At 42.7% G+C, this 22,416-nt stretch overlaps 1 protein-coding gene and 1 long non-coding RNA gene across 3 annotated transcripts in view; one reads left to right on the top strand and one right to left on the bottom strand.

Moving 5' to 3' along the window:
• EFNA5 (ephrin A5) overlaps positions 1-4,906 on the bottom strand; it is a 269,081-nt gene extending 264,175 nt beyond the window's left edge. The window contains exon 1 of one of the 2 annotated variants that reach the window (XM_019727981.2): positions 2,988-4,906. In XM_019727981.2, coding sequence (XP_019583540.1) covers positions 2,988-3,112 — 125 coding nt within the window. In that variant the 5' untranslated portion in view covers positions 3,113-4,906. The remainder of the gene's footprint in view (positions 1-2,987) is intronic. The other variant, XM_019727980.2, reaches the window with a different exon arrangement.
• A 173-nt stretch (positions 4,907-5,079) lies between these two features.
• Positions 5,080-13,183, top strand: LOC141570678 (uncharacterized). Its single transcript, XR_012494977.1, has 3 exons — positions 5,080-5,572; positions 10,157-10,248; positions 12,809-13,183. It is a non-coding gene; the product is annotated as an uncharacterized LOC141570678 (long non-coding RNA).
• The last annotated feature ends 9,233 nt before the right edge of the window (positions 13,184-22,416 follow it).

The following is a 22,416-nucleotide window of genomic DNA, read 5'->3' as shown; positions in this document are numbered from 1 at the left end:
AACCTGAAGTAGCGGATAAACTCTTATGACTACATGTTACAATATAAGCTATTTAAACCCTGTGATCAAGACACAATATTTAACTCTAATTTTACCTAAATATATTTTTAAGTTAAAGTCCATTAGTTTAAGCTAAAATATATTTTCTTCATCTTGCACAGTATCATTAGCAGTTTAATGTGTCCACTTCTAAGAGAAACTTTTTTAAATCTATTGAAGTTGCAATTAAAATTTTCCACTTTTTTTCCAAAAGTTGAAGTCTTCTGGTTACATTATTAGTTTAGCAAATTTTTAAAAGATAGGATTTATGTAAAACCAAAAGTCATGGCTAGATTACCTTGTAAAAGGATAACATACATGAAAAGGAAATGTAAAACACTGAATTTATAAGATTTAGTAAACCTGTGCAAATTTTCTAAGATACTTCCTATCTTTTGTGATAAACTGTGTTTATTTCTAAACTGCTTATTTTGCATTTGGCTCCTTTTAAACTACATCCAAGTTGACTTTTTTAATGCATAAAAAAAAGCACCATTTTATTCTACATTTCAGAGAAAAATCTGTCTCCCAGTACTTACTTTTCAAATTATATTATTTTTTAAAGTAAGTTTTAGTGTAATAACCTACAAAGATAAATGAACCCATATACCCCTAAGAACACTAAAGTTAGGGCTAACTCTCTTGGGAGGCAGGAGTACCTCATTCTTTCTTTTGATCAATATCAAAATGATAATGATCAAATAGGAAGGTATTTTCACAAAACTCAAATCAGAATACTGACTTGAGAATACTCTTGGTATTTTAAAATTCTACAGATAAACTTTGTCTGGGCAGGTTCAAAGCTGTCACGGCATCATCCTGAGCAGAACAGTTTTCTGCAGGCAAGGCATATCTATTAAAAACATGACCTGTGACAAAAATCAATGTGCTAATCTCAAAACAAATGACAGTATCAAACGCATAAAACAGAGATAACCTAAGATAAAATGTCCTCAAACTCAGACTAGCTTGACAGATTTAGAAGGAGGGGTAGAGTCGGGATGTTGCTGATTCTTACTGTTTTAACCCAGGAACTGGAACATCCAAGTATCCAAATAAATTAATAGCATGAGAAAAAGATCACAGTGTGAAATTTGGAGTGGGAAAGAAAAGACAACCAAGAGCAAAATGTCCCAAACTCAACTAACCCATTTCACCGTTGTTTTATTTAATAAGGCGCTCAAGTTTAGAAATAGAAATTCCTCTCTTCCGTATATGCTGTCTAATAAAGCCCAAAGGGGAATAAAACCAACCAATATAATGAGGCTTGCTTTTAACACCATCACAACTGCAAAGCTTGCTCTATTTGTCTTGTCAGCTCTAATAAAAGACATTTCCCCTGGCAGGATGGCTTCTCTTTCTCTTTTTCTAATAGTGGTAAGTGGCATGTCAAAGAAGAAATAACTTCCCATCCCACCACCCACCTCCATGAGACTTTTTTTCTTAACCAAACTTTCAGGAATGTCTCCACTTTTGCCAGGCGATGCAATTAGGACTTGGGCTATCTGGGTGTGACTATCTTTCCTGGGGTAGGAAGGCGAAGAGAACTCTTTCTTCTTTCGGCAACCAGTGGACCGCTTGTGGGGAAATCTGCCTATCTTCATCTGAGCTGACATTACTTCAAGTGGGGAATGCACCCCCCTTACACCCCACCCAGCCAAAGCCTGCTAAACGTTTGAAGGCGAGAGGACCTCGGAGAGGGCCACCGGGAGGTAGAAAGTATTAGAAGCTCCCTCCGGACCCCTCTCCCCAGGCGCGCTGGGCGCGAAGCAACCAAACTCTCCCTTCGGTCTCCTGTCTCTCTCCTCCCAACTTCCCCTCCTGCCCAGAGAAAAACCTGAGATTTTAGGCATAATCGATGCTATTTCCCTGATGGGCAGGCACCGAAACCAGCCCACAGCTGGAAGCTGGACTCGGTCCTAGAGAAGCTGAGCAATGTGGGACCAGCGGAGCCGAATGCTTGCCCACAGGCCCGGGAGAAAGCAGAGATCGGAGCTGTTTTGGATCTGGAGCGCTCCTTCCGGCACTCTGGACAACCCCCACCCCAACCCCACTTTCAGGGTCGGTGAACAAGGGATGTCTGCGGGTGGCCGTGGTCCGGCAGGCGCGCTAGGGCGGCCCCGGGCGCCCACCTCTAGCCTTCCGCGTACACGGCGGGCTTCGGGGACCGCCGCAAAACGGTTCCAGGTAACCGCGCGTGTTCCTCTGTCTGCACACCGCCAGGCCACGGACGAAGAGCTCCCACTCCAAGCTAGGCCAAATCCAGCAGCTCTCTCCGCACACATGACGTAACCCGACATTAGATCAAACTTTCTAGCACCTTGAGCCCACCCAGGGGTGGAGGAGGTGGGAGAATTTTCTCCACTGCCAAGAGCGTCGGGCCCAGACTGACCCACCCGCCGGATGATTTGCTCGCAGTTAAAGAGGAAAATAACCTAAAGCTTCCGATTCCCAGCCCCCTCCATCCCCCAGCCCGTGCGCTCTCTGAGCGCACCGAGAAAAGAGAAGATTAAAATGAAAAAACAAAAAACAAAAAAACAAAACTTCGGGGATGTTTTGTGGGTTCTCCCTGCAGTACCTGCGCGCCCACGCTGCAGGCGGGAGCTCCTGGCGGTGCGCATCCGGGGCTCCCGGTGCCCAAGCCCTGCGCTGGTATCGGGATGCTGGCCAGCCTGCCCGGGAGGGGAAGCGGGAAAGTCTCCACTACCCGGCTCCCGCCTTTTCCGAGTCTCCTCGCTCTCTGCAGAGGCAGCCGGTCTAGGCAGACCCAGGGGCGCCCGGCCTCTCCACGGTGGTTTAACAAAGAGGGGCGCGTCGGGAGCGCTTCCCGCGGGCGCCTAGAAAGCCATCAGCGCCCGGGCGACGCAGTCTCCGAGGGTGCGCGCTCCTTCGGCAGGGCCCCGAGGCCCGGGTAGCCCCGGCTCTTCGCCTTCTAGTTATTGCCTTACCTGGGGTTGCTGCTGTTCCAGTAGACGGCGTAGCGGTCGGCGACGGCCTTGGAGCCCGGGTCCTGGCTGAACACACACATCCAGAGCACCAGAAACATCAGCGTCAACATCTCCACGTGCAACATCACGCCTGGCCAGCGGCGGAGCCCGGGACGCGCCACTCGCGGGAGAGAGCAGGGATCCGGAGGGTGGGAGGGGCAGAGCGAGAGCAAGAGAGCGGGAGCCAAATAAATATGAATAAATAACAATGAAGAGGGGCGATAAAAGAAAGAGGCACACACCAAGCTGGGGAGGGAGGGGAGAGAGAGAAGAATAGAAGACAGTGGAGTGGAGGGGCCAAAGACAAACTCGCACCCCCTCTGGAGGGTTCAGAAAGAAAAAAGAAATCACAAGATGGAGAGAAGCGTGCGTGTGGTGGCGGCAACGAAGGCGGGGGAAGGGGTGCCAAGCTGTGTCTCGGGCGGCGGCGGCAGGCGGGTCACCCCGGGAGAAGGAGGTGTGCGCCCGGCCGGGCGGTGGTGGCAGCGCGAGTCAGGGCAGGCGGCGGCGCACGCTGCACAGTCACCGGGAGCTGCGCGCCGCGGCCGCGGGGAGACATACACTGGCCCGCCGGGCCCGGCTCAGCTTTGGCGCCGCGAGCTGAGGACGGCTCCGCCGCCGCCCAGGGCCCTCGCACTGCGCCCCGCTTCGCTCCAAGTTACTTTGGCGGCCGGTGGGAAACTGCAGGATGGCTCCTTGTGGATGGGGGTGGGGGGGCTTTGCGCCTGTGGCCCCAGGAGTCTGAAAACCCTCTTCCACCGCCTCTTCTGTGCCTTAACTGGGCAACCCCTGGGAATCTTGGAGGAGTCGTAGGTGCTGCGAATTCGGGGCGGTGAACCGAGAAGGGTGGGGATCCGGAGCCACAAACCCAGCCCCGCCGGCGTCCTGGAACTGGTTAAGCGGCAACTAAGCTGGTGAGGAGCGGTCTTGCCTCACAAACCTCAAAGAAAAGTTTGGGTCTTCGCGTCTTCCGGCAGGTTCTCCGGCGTATTCGGACTGCGGCGGCAGCAGCGGCGGGAGACAACACCGCAGGCGCTGGCGGAGCCTCGGGGATTTCTCGCTTTTCTACGCCGGGTGTGAGTGCACCAGAGTGAATGAAGAGCAGAGGTTACGAACCAGCCAGCCAGGTGGAGCTGGGATGCCCAAACCTGCAGGACGACGCCAACCCAACAGCTCCGCTGGAGAGCGGGAGGGGAAACAATCACTTTCAAATGAATCCGTCCAACTCCTGGATGGGCTGATGTCAGTCTCCGATCGCCTTCCAGGAGCAAGATTGCGCCCCCAGACGCGGTGCCAAGAGCCCCGAATGAGCTCTCAGAAGTGTCCCTGCGACTCCAGCGGGTTCGGCCCCGAGCCCAGCAACTTGTAGAGACGCATCAATCAGTTGTGGAGAGAGAGAGAGAAAAGAGAGAGAGAGCGCGCACGAGAGAGTGGCACCTCCCCGATGACTACATCAGAAAACCTTTCCGATCCTCCCGCAGCTGCTCCCCTTTCCCTCCTTGGGCACAGCAGCAACAAGAGGTGAAAACCAACCAAATCCTAAAACCCCTACCAGGAGGGAAAATAAACTTGAGTGCAGCAGCAGCAGCAGCCCGAGCAGCCCAGGAGGGATTGAAACGACTGGCGAGAAGTGGAAAAGGGTAAAAGTCAGTTTTGCAAACGAGAAAAAAAAAAAAGAGACAGAAAAAATGCTTTATGGGAAAATTCTCCTCGGGCACGCCCCCTCGTTAATGACCTGCGTGTAAAGCCGACAGCAGCAGCAACCCAGCAGCAGCCGCCGCGCGAGAGCGCGAGGCTGCGCGCGTGAACGTGGGCCGCACGGCGGGAGTAGGGGCGTGTAATGCAGGGCGCGGGGCTGGCAGGCAACGCGAGTGCGGGTGTGAGCTCTGGACAGAGCAGGGGGAGGCGCCGCCAGCCCGAGCCCAGCACTGCTTGCGCCTCAGCCCGGGTCATGTGGGCTGCTCCCGTCTCCCCAACCCCCCGCCCGTGCAGTTTACTTGAGAAGGGGGGTGCCGGGAGCAGCCAGTCATGGAACGGCCTGCCGTTTGCTTACGGATCGGGGTTTTTTCCTCTCTCTTTACTCCAACCCGATTGGTTTGTTCCACGAGAAAGAGGCGTTTTCCTAATCTCCTCCTTTCCTCACGCCTCCTACCCCCTCTTCGGCACCACCTTCCAGAAACCTGACTAATTGAATTACTGGGAGTGCCGAGGCGCCCTCTCCTCCGCCGGAACCCAGCAGTCGCTCGTAACCCTTTGGATGCTGAATTCCGTCTGGGCTGGCAATGATATGACATCTTTTTACCTGAGTGGGGTCTTTCAATTACAAAGGAACCGGTTCCCACCCTGTAGCGCGAGAGCCGAAATCTTTTCCTGGGCCCCTCAGGTAACATGAAGCCCCAGCAGACGGGCTGGCAGAAAGCCTCAATGAATATGTGTTCTTATAAATTTCTGCCCTGTTCTTCACAACGCGCACTGCCCGTGCTGGGTTATCTGGAAACCCGAGCATCTCCCCTGTGGCTTTCAACTCTGCTCTTCCTACCGGGGATGTAAGTGTTCATGAACAGGAAGCAAGACTTTCCTTTAAAGTGATGCTCCGAAAACATTTTTTTTTTTCATAGAGAAAAATCACAGTGTAGAATGATTACCATTCAGTGTGAACCTTAAGCAGGGAGGAATGAATGAGGCCTGGGCGCCCAACAGAAATACACTACACCCTTTCCATTTCAACCCCGAGGTTGGTTCGCTACCCACTCCCCAAAGAGTAAATGCTTTGAACGAAGCTGTTTATGGGAAGAAACCTAACTCAGGGAAGCCGAGGAATGAGATCCTTTATTATTGGAAAAGGCCTCGCATTCCGGGACTTCCAGAGCACGTTGCAGCACTTTGGCCCCCGGCTGCAACCGAGGCGCGATTGCCTGACAGCGAGGCGGTCCCAGCGCCCCGGGACGCGTCACCTGTCTTCCAGTACCCAGGAGCCTAGCCAGGCACCCGGCACAGCCGGGACACAAACCCTGGAGACTCACTCTCGCGGGCCTCTACGGGCTCGGGCCTGTGTGTTATTATTCTCTCTTGCTCGCTAGGGAGTTTGCTGCCTCAGTGGGAAAGGGCTGATCTCAAGACAGAAAGAAGTTTAGTTTCGCTTCCAAACTTGCCTCTTCTCCCCTTTACTTATTAGCCCAATAAAATCAAATATCACGTTCTCTGTCCTGCGCTTTCCAATCCTGGAGCTCGGGATTTCCAGGCGCTTCGGAACTGTTTGGAAGCGTCCAGACGCCCTCCAGTGGTGGGCCTGCAGTCCGCAGCCAGTGGGGGTATTGCCTGCAGCTCAGACCAGCGGGATGGAGTTTGAGGGATAATCTGGGATCATGATCTATAAAGACTTGAGCGGAAAGAAACAGTTAACAGAGGCGTGGAATTACCTAGATGTATGGGCCCTTGCCTAAAAATTGAGTAGTTTCTCAATTACAGAAGTGTTTCTCATCTGAAGAGATCCTGAAATTGTCCTATGATAGTAACTCTTCTCTTTGTGACTGGGTATAAATTGCTATCTCTGTAATTATAGACTCCACTACAGACCACCCTAACAAACCAACCACCTTCCTAATTTAAAAAAAAAAAAAGTAAACTCAGCATATTAGCACAAATGCTTCTCTACCATCAGTATAGTTCACAAAATTCCAACAGTGAGAAAGAATTGGGAAAACAAACAAGAGAACTAAAGGATAAACTTATTTTCAAATCAAATTTTCATTTAAAAAGTTATTTACTTTTCCCTCCTGGTCTGTAATCTTGTTGGTGTTCAAGTTCTTGGCCTATTTTAGTATGCGTTTGTTTTTTTCTGTTGCAGGAAGAATGCATGTATTTCTTCCCTCAGCCCTTTTGATAGTAGCTCTAATGGGTGCTCATATGACTGAGGATGTTTTGCAGGAAATATTCTGGACCCTTTTAAAGGACATCTGTATCTTTCGGAAGAAGAGAATTCACGACTTCTGTCTTGGGGAAAATGCTGAGCATCATCAGAGAGTCTTTTTAGTCAGGGAAATATCAGGTATCAGGGAGTTAGCACACTGGCTTCCTGTGGCTTCAAAGCCAAAAGAAGTGAAGAAAAAGAAATTACCGCCACTTATTTCCCATCTGAAAACACATACTGTAACCAAAATTGATATGTGAAAATTGAACATATCAAAAGAACATGGACATCCTAATATTTTAAATATCTCTAATTTATTTAAACTCTGGAGAGTCCCATTTTAAACAAACAAAAAAATTAAACATTATGGCTTTAAAATGATTCAAGCAGTTTAGTTTCACTTCCAAACTTGCCTCTATTGGATTGGATATTGGAATTAGCAACTGCTGAGAACATAACTCAAATGTCTGTGTGAAGTGATTCATAAATCTAAATCAAATGCCTTCTTCTGGGATTGTACACCTACTACCGTGTTTCCCTGAAAATAAGACCTAGCCAGACAATCAGCTCTAATGCGTCTTTTGGAGCAAAAATTAATGTAAGACCCAGTCTTATTTTACTATAAGACCGGGTCTTTAGTATAATATAATATAATATAATATAATATAATATAATATAATATAATATAATATAATATAATATAACATAATATAACATAACATAACACAACACAACACAACACAACATAATATAATATAATATACCTGGCCTTACTTTACTATAAGACCGGGTCTTATAGTAATTTTTGCTCCAAAAGATGCATTAGAGCTGACTATCCGGCTAGGTCTTATTTTTGGGGAAACACAGTATGTAACTACTGCTATTGTAATAACTAAGCAGCAAAATGATAGAACATAGAGTTTGAAAAGAAATTACTAACTGTGGTCTTATTGCTAGTAATGTGACTTTGTCGCTTCAGGAAACTATTCAAGTGATTTGAATTTATACAAATCAGCATTATATAAAATAATTAAATTATGATTAGCCCAGTGTCCCACAGCCAAAGACCTTTAAGCTGGCCTTTAAAGGATAAGTATTATGTTGGTGCAAAAGTAATTGCGGTTTAAAAGGTTAAGAACAATTGCAAAAACCACACTTTTTTTTTTTTTTTTTTTTTTTTTTTTTTTAATTGGGGAAGGGGAACAGTGTGTACTTCCAGGACTTTTTTCCAAGTCAAGTTGTTGTCCTTTCAGTCTTAGATGTGGAGGGCGCAGCTGAACTCCAGGTCCAGTTGCCGTTGCTAGTTGCGTGGGGCACAGCCTACCATCCCTTGCGGGACTCCAGGAATCGAACTGGCAACCTTGTGGTTGAGAAGACACACTCCAACCAACTGAGCCATCCGGGAGTTCAGCTCAAGGTGCCGTGTTCAATTTTAGTTGCAGGGGGCACTGCCCACCATCCCTTGCGGGACTCCAGGAAGTGAACTGGCAATCTTGTGGTTGAGAGCCCACTGGCCCATGTGGGAATCGAACCAGCAGCCTTCAGAGTTAGGAGCATGGAGCTCTAACCACCTGAGCCACCGGGCTGGCCTGACAATTACTTTTGCACCAACCTTGCATTTTGCCAAGTGAAGAAGGAGGCTCAGGTATGACAGAAAGAAAACATCAAGAAGCTAAAAACATTGAAAGAATACAAGTGCAGGGAGTGTTTAAATACTTGGAGTTTCACAAGACTGAAACAGGGCTATAGGGAGCTGAGGCCTGAAAAGTCAGCTGAGAATGGACTGCAAATGGGCTTAACTGCATTCTAAAAGTGTTTGGATTTAAAATGACAGGCAACCTAGTGCACTGGTGGTTTTAAAACAAATGACATTGAAGCAATAATCATTATGCTTCAAATTAAAACACAAATAGGAAATGTATTTATTTATTTATTCATTTATAATTTGGGGGGCCTTGATCTAGATCGATGTTCCAACCTTGGCTATGAATTAGACTCACCGAGGGAACTTTTTAGAAAAGAACAATACCAGTGCCCCACTCCCTGTTTCAGTTGGTTATGGGAGGGAACCTGGGATCTGTAATTTTTAAAAGCTTCCCAGGGAATTCTAATGAGCACAGAGGATTGAGAATCACTGATCCAGGTAATTTATTTTTACCTTAACTACTTCAATATTTCAGGCAAAAAAAAGTAAGTTCTGTACTTATTTGTCTGGAGAAATGTTCCAGCTAACCATCAAAGTAAGAATGTTGATACTTTAGAGATCTGAATTTTATGATCCTCTCTATTAAAATGAAGTAATACTTTAAAAATAATTCTCATATGGCACAAAATAGAATACCATCCCCAAGATGTGGTTGCAGGGGCAAAGTTTACTTTTAAGTATTGGTTAATCTTCCTTTTTGGACTAGTTTGAACTTCCTTTTGGCATTAGCTGTCACCAGATAGAAGTGGAGTTCTACTGCGTCAAGTGTCCAGACAAATAAATAAGCTAGTAAATCAAACCCCACAATCCACAGACTAAGCAGCTCTTGTTTAATATGGAAGTTAAGTGGAAATGGATACCCAGAAGAGATAACAAAGGAAATAAACTCAAAAGCAAAGATTAAAGAAATAATAATTGACACAAAACTATGCAACAGACAACTAATTTAATGGTGTTCAAGCTAACCCTGCTATCATTCTAGAACACTGATAATTCATTCTGAAGCCCCAAGAAACCTAGGTTCAATCACCAGTTACCCAGATGTCCTGCCCACAGACTGAAGTTATTTAATGAAACCTTCTCACCTATTCACCCCTTTTATAAGAGGTTTCTCAGAATCTTTAGAAATATCTCTTTGCTATCTTTCTCTCCTTTGGAATGCTCCTTCTCTATTTCTGATCTAGCTGTCTCTTCTGTGTACAACCTAAAAGAGAGAAACAGGAGAAGAAAAAGAAGAAAAACAAACAAACAAAAAAGCCCTCCACTAAATAGAGTAAGTTCCATGTCTCTACGTTGTCTTCTGATCTTCAACTTCCATCATGAATTTTCCACTTTTACTCATTCTCCCTTTACTTTCCTGGTGCTTCCTGGAGTTTGGTTTCACAGTATCTCTTCTCTTGAATTCTGTAGATAAGTAGAAAGATTTTTATAAGTTGCTGCAATATTCTGAAAGAGGCATTTAAAAAATTTTTGAACTAACCATGTATTTGTTGTTTTGCCCATTTCAAAACACAGTTTAAATAAAACCTGCATAGCAAGCTTTTGAAACATACTGGAGTTTGGGCTGTCATTGTGATAAGCAACTAACCACATAACTAGGCACATAGGTAAGTATATGTTATGTTTCTGTGTATTACAAATGTGTATGTGCTTAAGTGTAATTTTAAAGGAAGCAAACAAGAACTAGTTGATTCAACTAAATTCCACATCACTTTTCATATCAAGACTTTGGTCTGTATACCATAGAGTTATATGGCCAGTTTTCCCATAAAGCTGAAATTGGTAGATGATTTTATTCCCATAAAAAATTTTCATGTCGTTTTTAAATATTTTAACATGTGTGTTTAGTTTTTACTGCTCTGTATTTCCCCTCTTCAAATTTTTAAACATAAATCATCAAAGAAAATTTATTTGCATAGTACAAATCTAAGTGATCAACTAGCATACTCTATACTGTCAGTATGCGGTCCTAAAATGTTCTTTGTGAATTATTAAACACTACAATCCTTACTTAAAAGAATATACATCACCTTGAATGCATTATTAGCAAAAAATTAAAATTTTGTATTTATGTTTTATTACAATGGCAATCATGGACATCTATAGCATACCTTTATTGAAATAAAAATAAAACTAGCCTTTTCAGAAATAAGGTTAATTTATACTTTTTATCATATTCAAACTAATAATTAGGATTTTTCCCCCCACCAGCTCCATTAACCACCACCCAAAAAGCACATAAATATGTATTTTTGTATTCTTTTGTCTGCTTAGAGACCAAAAAAAAACTAAAACTTCTTTTATTTCACTGATCACACACACACACACACACACACACACACACACGTGTGTGTGTGTGTGTGTGTGTGTGTGTGAGCATATAGAGAGATAGAGAAAAACAGAGAACTTATTTTCAATCAATTTCACCCAAGATATTCATCAATTTCTGGGAAAATTCTATTTAAAGATGAATAGAGGATATAATCCTTAGTCAGTGAGCGTGATTTCATGAAATAGGAAATACTGTTTCTAAGCCCCATTTTAGCTTTGGCTTTACTTTTGTCCCCCAGATCTAAACTAAGCAAAATGTAGAATTACGTCAAACTGAAAAATTATTTCCTCAAATTATGTGCATTTCTTTTCAGATAAATGCCTCCTTTAGGGGAATTTGGATCCCGGTATTTTGGAGTGTGGGTTTTTCTTTTTTTTTGTTTTGTTTTTCAGTTCTCTCTCTCTCTCTCTCTCTCCATTTAATTTAATTTGGCCACAGTAGAGATGATCTTTTAAAATATACTATAAATTTTTCAAGGAAAAGTGTCCTCTTATTGCAGATTTATAACTCAAGTCTGAAACTTCCAAATACCTTATGCTAACATTATAAATTTTATTGTGATGCTATAAAGTTACAGTTAAAGTATAATTTTTTAAAAGCATTTCATCTTGTAGTTTGAGATAATAGTTATAAAGCTGGTCTCCTTAGAAACCACTGTAAGTCATGATCTTAGGGCTTCAGACAATAATGCAGAGGATTCGTGGCCCAAACTTTTTTAACATAAGAAATATTTTACTGAATTGTGTCTTTCTAAACTCAAGAGGAGAAAAGTGTGCTCTTAAAATGACTATCTTTTAATCAGAGATTATCACTCTCCATTTCCTTTTTTTTTTTTTTGGCCTATGATGTATACTAAATTGAATAGGATTTATTGGTTCAGCTAGATTCTGAATTGCTCTCTTTTCTTTTGGATTAAAAGAGTGCATTTCTTAGCCTTTTTTTTTTATTGAAATCCATCAGGATCTTTTATGTGGACTATCTAGTATTCTGCACACCTCCAATGCTTAATAAATATTACATTACAATATTAGCATAATAATAAATCATCTTAAAGTACTACATGGGTTATTAAGTGAGATCCTATTCAGTTTAAGCCAAGACATCAAAAAGTTTTATTTTCTCTACATGCATACAAAGTAATTTTAAAACTCCCTTTCCATGAAATGTCCTTGTATCCATAAGATGTCTACATATTACAAAGTGAAATAGTGAAGTGTGTATCTTCCAGTTAGTGTATTTCATTTGTTCAATTTATTCTGGGACCTGAATTTGCCATTTTAGTAAGAGGAAATTTAAAATTGGGCAGACAAAAATGGAAATAGCACCATTTGTCACATATATGCCCCTTTCCCAATGGCAATTCTAAAATCTTTATACAAAATGACCAGGCCAGCAGCTAGGTAGTGTTTCTTGCCTTTAAGAAGTTCTGCTTTGCTGTGATTGGTTATGTCACATAGACCTAGACTAATAACCACTGAAAACACAAGGATTTTCTGTACAGTTTCAGAAACAAAACTAAAGTAAAAAATATTCGGTTAATACAACCTCATCCTAATTCGTTGCTTTGAGGGAGGTCCTAGTTTGAAACTGTCAATCAAGGTAAAAGACAAAAACATTTTTCCTCCAAAAGTAGTGTTCAGATATTGTACATTTTATCTACCAATATGTGAATCAAATAGGATAAAAATGATGCATCATGTGTGGTAGATAGCAAAATGGCCAAAATTCTTCCTGCCTTGCAGTGTACTTTTGCATTTAGCCCCTCCCATCAATTGATGGAGTCAATTTTCACTCTTTGAATATGAACTGACCTTGTGACTTGCTTTGGCTAACAGGATGTGGCAGAAGCAATGCTATGCCAATTCGGAGCCATGCGTCAAGAGACTTTGGAGATTGTGCTCTTTCTCTAGGAACACTGCCCAATTGCCGTGTGGACAAGCTGAAGCTACCCTTCTGATTGATGAGAGACATGTAGCCCTTTCACCCCCATTGTCTGCACCAATCCCCAGAAGCAGAGCTGCCTAGCTGACTGGCAACTGCCCGCAGATGCATGCATGAGAAATTTCCAGCAAGACTAGAAGAATTACATAGCTGAACCCAGCCTAAATTGCCAACTTACCGAATCCTGTGCTGAATAAATGGTTCTTGTTTTGAGCCACACTTTGGGGTGGTCTGTTACACAGCAATAGATAACAGATATATCTTCTTCTTAAATTACTGGAAATAAAATTTTGGATATTATTCAGCTGAAATAAGTGTTATTCTTTCACAATTTTGATTTCCATTACTGAGTTACTTGGTGTTAAATCCATAATTGGCAATCATAACTTTCTGAATATTTCTAATAGGAACATTTGTTTCTGCTACTTTGTAAATTTCATAGGCAGTCTTTTTTCCACAACAAATACTTTATATAGAATCCAGAATGAACATAATTAACATTCAGGCCCTTCTGATCCTCTTAGGATAATGTCATTTGGTTTGAAGAGCAATCCTGAGCAGATGATTTATCCAGAAGTAATTCTTCTTCTAAAGTGGTGCCCAGTGAGAAAAATGAAAAGGTAAAATCAAAGGAAGCTATGTTTAGCTTCATTTCAAATCTCCACATCACTTACTACTATTGATTTAACATCATGGCACCTCCATATTTCAGCAGGAAGCTCTGCCACAAGACAGAACTGTAGTGACCCTGTAAGGGTCATCTTGCTGTCAGACTCAAATTACAACATCTCTGCTCTTGGCTGACAGCCATGGCAGGACAGGGGATGTACAGCTCCCTTTCCGTAGATGGAATAGATGTGTTTCTAGGAAGTGAGATATAAAGTGAAATCTTATATATCAGGTCTTATCTTCCTATAATTTAAAGTTCTAAAATGGGAGGAGGGTTTTGTCAAGGTCTCTTATGTACTCTCCCTCTAAGTCTGTTTACTGGCCCAAATTTCCAATGTGTGCCATCTAGGAGGAGACAATGCACAAACTCAGTTGTCTTTTCGGCATATATCGCATTCTCTTCAGCTCTGAAGAAACTGAACCATTGGCCACCCTCCTTCTTGACTTTCTTATCTTTTGGTGTTTGTTACTCCCACATTTTCAGAGTTCCCTTCTTTTATTTCCAACTAGTTTCTTCTGGCTGCTCGACTATGACTCACAGCCCAGTGCCAGGCACACAGTGAACACTTTAAAGTATTTGTGGAGTGAATATCCATCCCATAAATATAGGTGTTTTTCTTTAGCCCTTGTTTCCTTCTTCACTAACATGAACTTGAGCATTCACACACTCATACAGTCCCTTTGCGGATGTCTCCCAACATCAGACCCACATTCCCAGCCGTCTCATTGACTTATCCACGTGACTGTACTTGGACACCTCAAAACCATCAAGCCCCAAAAGTGCATCTATTCACCTAACAGACCCAGACACCCCCTTCCCAGCACTACTGTTCTCTAGGTAATGCTCTCCAAGGTCAGGATAAAGTCCCCATCAGTTCCCAAACGACAACTTCTAGCTGACAGATTTGATACAGCAGAGGACTCCATATTCGGTTAAGGAATGTAAAAATTAGTGTCCTGATTTTTGTATTTCTATATCAAGTTATTTCCTAACTGGGCTCAGCCACTCACTCTTAACTCTGTTCAATATATACTTGGTATTCTAATATATACTCCATGCAGAATGGCGTATATATGGCTGGTGTGAGCTATTCCAGAGGGAAACTTGATGTTACCCTCCACCACTTAAATGGCTTCCCATACCTCTCAAAATAAATATAAAATTCTCCACATGGCTACCAAGCCCTGCATGAGCTGATCTCTGCCTTCCCCTCATCTTGTAGAATCCTCCCCACACTCACGAACACCAGCCACTCTGGTCTTCTCCCATGTCCTCAAAGAAGCAACGCATCTTCCTGCCTCCCATCTTTGCTTCTGCTGTTCTCTCTGCCTGAAACACTTAGGGTCCCACCTGTTTAACTTATATTCATCCTTCAAATCTCAGCTCAGGTATCACTTCCTCGGAGAAATCAGTTCTGACCCCATAGAATAGAGCAGGACACCTCTAAATAATCACACGGCATTCAATTTCTTTTCTTCATACCACCTATTCCCTGATTGAAGTCGTGTATTTGTGTGGCTTCCTCTCCCAGTTCAATTGCTATTACCTCTCCAAAGCTTAGCACCGTTGCACAGCACAGAGTAGACACTATTATATATGGAATGAATGAAAATAGAGTACTTTACACTGTGTTTTCCCCTGTGGTGTGTATGAGGAATGAGAGCTCAGAGTTATACAAAAGACTGTGGTGATAACACGGAGGAACAGTCAAATGTCTCTCAAAGATTTAGAAATGAAGGATTTCCCCCAGAAGATTTAAGTAGAGAAGCTCCATACGATGAACCCCAGCAAAGATACACAACACCAATCTTAAGGAAGTACTCGCAACCTAGAGCCAGACCTAATTAAAAGTCTCTCCATTTCTAAAGAAGGAATGTGGCATCTTCAAAGACAGATGGTCAGAAATGGAGCAAAGAAAATGAAATAAACTGAGGCATAGTTCTAATAGTCACAGTTCTAATTCCCAAGCCGGAGGTAGGAGTGCCGCTTGGTCAGGTTGGCAAGTAAGTCCAAATTGTAAAGAGCTTCCCCCCCCACCCCGCCAACCTGTCTGAGCACAATACCATTAAACATTTAACTTACACAATGCTGCCCTTTGTTCTGAGACCATCAAACAAACTGTTAATAATTTTCCTCTGTGTAGCTTGCCACCCATTCGTTCATAAATTTATTGAGCATCTAATATGTGCAATGTCTTGAGAATATAGTGGTAAGCAAGATGAAGCTGGTTTCTACCCTCATTGAACTTATATTCCAGTCTATGAGTGACAGACAATTAAGAAAGCAATTTACCATCAACATATTGGGCCCTATAGTGGATTAATGCTGCCTGCCTGCTTGAGATTAATTCTTCAGAGACCCTCTCTGTCTCTTATCCTTCCAATCCTGCTGGAACTATCTATTGCCATGATGTAGCACCTGCAACCCCACCACACTCCTACCACCACCACTGGGCATTCAGGGGCTGTGCTAAGATTTGTAAGTGCAACTGGGATTAGGAAGGCCTCCTTTCTCTGGGGACTTCAGTCATGTATTAGGTTGGGGCAAAAATGATTGTGGTTTAAAAGGTTAAAAATTGCAAAAACTGCGATTACTTTTGCACCAACCTAAAAGATATAGGTTTGGGGCTCTCAGCAACCATCTTTCCTACTCTGGGGAATTGGGTCACCAGCTTTAACAAATAAAAATACAACAGGATCAGTTGGGATGTTTTTCTGAGAAGCAGGGAAACCATCAGGATGCCTGAAGTGAAAGACAGGGTCTGCAGGAGAGTTGTGATGACCATGAATTACCTCATATTCACCTTAGGTAAGTTCTACACGTCAGGATTTCAGGATTACTACGGATTTACTTTTTAAAGTTTTTAATTATTATTTTTCTTTCCTTGACACCATTTGACTTTGAAGCCCAACAATGTATGGTTTGGGGCTGAGGAAATGGTTACAGAGATATTTAAATATCAATAAATGATCCTTTCCCCAGGATTTCTGTTTTAGAAACATCCAGGAAACAAGAGGGGAGATTACAAATGTCACCCTCCTTCCTTGATGTCACAAGTCAGAAAACAACTCTTCTGCAGCTGGAGGGCAACTTAGTTGCTGGTTCCTGTGCAGCTGAATTATGGTTTAAATAACAGAAAATTTTAAATTACTAAATAACTTACATTGAAAGAAACAGAAGGGAGAAAAGATGCATGAGTTTAGGGAAAGGATTTTATAATGTACCCCAGTCGACTCAATGATAAATGTACATAATTAATCACAGACATCATTTTAGCAAATGATATTTTTAAATGATAGAGGCAATTATCTGTACAATTACATATGCGCAGGAATGCATTATTTTCTGGCTGTAACAGGTAGCCTACCTTACAGAATAGGTAAGGAAGAGTCTTATTCATCTAATTTAGCATCCTAATTTATAACCTTGATCTAAAAAGGATATTTTTTTTTTTTTTTTTGTGGTTAGAAGAGGTTCAGAAGAGGAATGTAATAATGGGACCTGCTTGGTTCCACTACTATCTTTGTGAAACTATTCAATCACTTATTATTTCAATCCATAAAATATGTTCTGTATTCTCTCTCCCTCTCTTTTTAAAGGAATATAAAATAATTTTCTAAGTGCCTTTCCGATAAATGTCCTTGTGAAAAAAAAAGGAATATTTGCTATTCTATATAATCTTATTACAATGAGAGGGAAATTTTCAGCACCTACAATACGCAATGGTCTTTTTGCTAACAGAATGAATCTCTCTGTTATTTCTTTAGCCTGATGGTCTTATCTTACCAAGGCAGCATAGTGTGGGGAAGAGTTCAGGCTGCAATCAGACAAACATAGTTTGAAATCTGGCTGTGCAGTTTACTATGATTCTAACCTTGAACAAGTTACTAAACGTTTCTAAGCTTCAATTTCTTTGTAAAAGTGATTGTAATCATATCAGTCTCATAAAATATGCTATGAGCAGTACACGAGATAATGTTTATTAAGTATCTGGTCTAATGTCAGGGATTCGACACGTGCTCAATACCTAGGTGTTATTAATGTTAAGTCCTCCCCCTCGCGGAAGCTCTTTAATATATTATCCTTCTAAAATAAATCATGATGTCACCCTATCATTCACACATTCTACCAATGTGAATTGAGTGCTATGCATACAAGCAAGATAACTGTATATAAATAAATGAGTCATTTTGGATGTAAGTAAGGAAAAGATGGATTACTCACAAAATGGCTTGGAGTGACCAGTTACCAATTTCCGTATCTAATTCAGATGATCTAAAACTCTGTTGCCCAATACACTAGCCACAGGAACATGTGGCTGTTGAGCACTGGAAATGTAGCTATTTAAATTGAGATGTCCTCAATATGTAAAACATACTCCAGATTTTCAAAATTCAGTATGAAAAAAAGACTGCAAAATACCTCATTAAGATTGTTTTCAGATTGATTAAAGTTAAAATGACAATATTTGGTATATATTGGGTTACATAAAATATATTATTAAAATGAATTTCATCTGTTGCTCTTTTTAATGTGGCTGTGAGGAATATTAAAATTTTCTTGCTCATATTTGTGGCTAGTATTACGTTTCTGTTGGGCATCACTGATCTAAATATTTAAATACAACAAGAAAGGATGGGAGGGAGAGAAGAAGAAAGGAAAGAAGGAAGGAAGAGAGAGAGGGAGGGAGGCAGGGAGGGAGGGAAAGAGCTGGAGGGAGGGAGGGAGAAAGATCTTCAAGAACTAGAAGATATAAGCCTTAAAAGATCTTATGTTGGAATAATCCTTTCTATGCATAACACAATGGTAAAAAAAAAAAAAATCCAAGAGCCTGAGATACTGTGCTTATAGCACAAGGTCAGGCACTTAGCAAATGCCAGCTTATATTATTTATTCATTTAATGATCACTGCTCATATTTTAGGCATCATACGCGGTGCTACAGCTACAGTGATGAACAAAACAATCCAGTCTATCCAGATGTACTCAGTCTAATGAGGAAAACAAAAAAATTTGCCAACTTTTATAATTTGTATTTTATATTGTTCTTACAGACCTAAAAGGTGTTTCAATTGTCTATCAAAGAGTTTGTACATACCTGTCCACATCTGTCCCTTAGCACAATAGACAATAATTTTTATTTTGTTATTGTAAAAATTAACACCAGCGGGATATTAAAGGGCATTTTTTAGTTCCTTTGGCAAAACTTTCATTTACGAAAATACTGCAAAGGTGTTCGGTAACAAAAATTAATATAGAAACACCCATCTGGCATCCATTTCTGTATCACACATATTGTTCTCACACAAAATCATTCCTGAGTCCTTCCACAATATTTCATAACAACTGTCTATGGCTCCCTATGTAGTCATGCTGGCATATATGCATATACAAATATGTTTGCAGACAAACGTGGAGAGCAAATACGTTCATTTCGGAGCGCTCGCAACATTTGCTGCCCGTTCCACCCCGAGGCTCTCTAAGAGGAAGGAAGGAGCCTTGGAGCCCCCGCAGCTCCAGGCCTGGCCTTTTGTCATGCTGATCAGGATGGGAGCTGAGCTGTAGGATTTACATCTTAAAGGAAACAGTGCCCTGGCCCCAGAAACCAACCCCTGAAGCTGGAGGAGAGAAAAGGAATGGTTTACGGGGAGCCAGAGTTGGGAACCAGAGTTTGGGGGAGTGGAGAGAGAGAGAAAAGAAACAGAGAACAGTTACCTTGGCAAACTGTACAAGACACTGAGATCTGAGATAAAATACTGAGCTATTGATAAGGGATGAAGCAGGACTGAAACTCTGAAAGAGAAAAGAGAAGGCAGAATGAGCTGAGGCAAGACGATCCCAGGAAGGCTTGCTGAGGGTGACATAATCCCTGGGTGATTTTCTGAGAGGCTGTAATGAGGATTTAAAATGCTTTTCATTAATTCTTGCCTATCCGACTAGGGTTTCTACTGCCTATGCAACCATTGACTCTGGTGAGAGCAGCACTGTTAAATTAATTAAACAAGGAGGCCATTCCACTGATGTAGCCCTGAGGCCGTGATGCCTTAAGGAAGCAAACCAAAACCTAAGCCTGTACATGCCTTAAAGTTAGGAAATCAAAACACTAAGAACAATCAATCACAAACAGCCAATAGGCTTTAAACTATAGCCAGTCGAATAATTCCCTTTCTTTGCTTCTGCACTTTCTCTATATAAGTCTTTGCCCCAGCTTCTATGGTGGGCACTTCCAACCACTTCTGGTTTGGTGCTGCCCAGTGTAAATTGAGGGTATTTTTCTCACACTCTTAAAAGGTTTCATATGCCTCAGTTTATCAGTTCAAAGTTCAAAGCGGCCGGCTCTTTCTGAGTTTCTTGTGTTACTTTAGGAACTCAGTGCTGCAAGTGAAGACTGGCCGAGTTCTCTGTAGCGCAGCAGCAAATATTGCTGTCTTTGGCACCCTAACCCATCTGATGCTGCATAAATAGGAGTTAAATGAAAAATATTTGGGGTCTGAAGGTAGATTCAACGTTGGCATCTTGGTACATTAAATGGGTACAGAAACCAATTTAATAAATGTGTCTGTGTGACTCCACTGTCTGTGATAAAGTACTAACCCAAGCATGCCTCTAAATCTTCCTGTCTGTCATGCTAAGAGTGGCAACAGACTTAGGTTATGGGTTTTGTTCAAGTTTTTTTTTTTTTTTTTTTTTTAATATTCAGTTGTCCTTGACAAATAATACACATTCTCAGCTTAAATACTCAAGCTCACTTTACTTCAGCACCATCTCCTACTGTCTCAGAATTGGGGGAGTGGGGGGGGGAGAGTTGGGCAAGCAGGGAAGAAACGCCCCAGCTGCGAGGCATTCCCCATCACCTTGTCAGCACAGGCTAACCCGGGGGTGGGGTGGGGGGGGGGCAAGGGAAGAGAAGGGTACAGTCCCCTAGAAGCCGGGGGGGAGGAGGGGGGGGACACTGTACAGTTCAGAATCGGTTGCACATTAGAATCACCAGGCAGCTTTAAACATGAAAAGTGCCCTTGTTTAGACCCAATCCAGAATAATTAAAATGGAATGCCAGGGCATCTGTAATGTTTTAAAGTCCCTGGGTGATTCTGATGCTGAGTTAGAGGTAGGAAGCTCTCTCCCCTTCATCCTAACCCGGTTTGAGGCTTCGGCTTCCTACATAATACAATAGGTTTGAGTCGGAGCCTTCAGTCCGCTACAATTTAGTCAGTAGCCTGGGGCCATGAATCTGAAGGGAGATTACTGACTTTGTCCCTAACTATTGAGACCTGATGTCCTGGTTTGCTGCGCCAGTCCCAGGTCATGCTATTACCTTGGAAAAAATTACTCCCACTTTCTCTCTTGAAGAGTCTAGGTTTTGATGGTAAACTACATGGCCCCCTATACATATCAAACAAGGAAAGCCAAGCCAAGCCTAACCCAGTATCGTATTTTCCTGGGATTCCTTCCAGCAGCAATTTTAATATTCACTCTCTTCCTTCCTCAAATGTCTCTCTGTCCAGTACTTTTTCCCCCCCTCTTCTATCAGATAAAGCTTAAACACCCTCCAAACTGTCCCTTCCCTCACTCCCACCTCACCACATCCTGAGAATTTCCCCCCTTCACTTCCACATTTGTAAAATGCAAGTGAAAGCTGCAGCATAAAGATTTTATGTTGTTTGTTCTGTACGAGGGAAGGAAGAGGGAAGTATCCTGAAGCTCCGTGGGGCCAGACCACCCCTGGCCTTTCTCCAGACCTGTGATGGTTAGAGAAAGTTTCTATCAAGCAGTGTCCACAAGGAAATCAGAGGGGCTGATGAGGGAATCAGACACTGCCAAGGGGAGACTCACCAAAGTGTGGGTCTTAGACCACTGTCGATAGAAGAATAAGGAGACACACGGGACTCCTAAACTCATCCAAATCATTGATGTCCCACAAAGGAATGCAAAGGCCGAAACCTGGCATCTACGTCTTTCCTGCCCCAACCTTTCTTCTGGTTTTGAGTTCCAATGCCTGTAATGTGAGGCTCCTTGTCTTTGGTACAGGGTTTCCTTTCTCCTCTGCCTTTGCCTTGCATCCTAACTCCAACACAGTGCAAACACCCACCGCACCTCAAGCCCCCAGCCTTGGGCCGACTCCTACCTCACAGAGTTCCTCCTGGACCCCATTTCTAATTCAGGTGATTCTCCAAGAACACAGGCCAGGACTAGGAACTACTGCTTGGGGCATAGACGATACCCAGACCAATTCAGTGGCAGAGAACCTCTGACATGGTCATAAATGTTGCTGATATTTCTTTGTTTTTACTACCTAGCTTGCTCTCTTCTCACCAAAGTTCAGAAGATTTCTTTGCAGGGCTAATACTGGGTCACAGACTGGAGCCTCGGAATCTGTTTTCACATAAAGTGTGATTCTTTTCATGACCCCTCTTTTTCGATTCAGTCCCTGCTCAGGCTCTCCATTTCCTTGTATTTCCTACCACCCTCCTAAATAGTCTCAGCTCTCCAGCTTATTTCAAACACGAGTTGTTAAATTAGTTCGTGAGCAAAACATTGGGTAATACTAACTACCCACATTTGCAGTTACAGACCTCAGTTGTAATGGCGCTGGGGCTGCAAACTCAAATGACCACAAGGGTACACACTACAGGGTGACCGAGTGAAGCAGGCTGGGTGGGAACCAGGCCAGGCAGGCGTGGGGCTGCCCTCTCTACTGTGTCCTGCTGCTGTTCTCTTACAGTGAACTGCTGCCCTGGAGGAATGCTGGCCCCAAATGCTAGATCTTTCAATTTTTCAAGGAAAAAAAGAGATCACCAGAATCTTGCGAGCAACCTATTAATATGTATTTTTT

This window comes from Rhinolophus sinicus, linkage group LG03 (genome assembly GCF_036562045.2).
Source record: "Rhinolophus sinicus isolate RSC01 linkage group LG03, ASM3656204v1, whole genome shotgun sequence".
NCBI classification, from domain to species: domain Eukaryota; kingdom Metazoa; phylum Chordata; class Mammalia; order Chiroptera; family Rhinolophidae; genus Rhinolophus; species Rhinolophus sinicus.
Note: the sequence above shows the minus strand (reverse complement) of the source record. Positions and strands in the feature narration are given on the sequence as shown.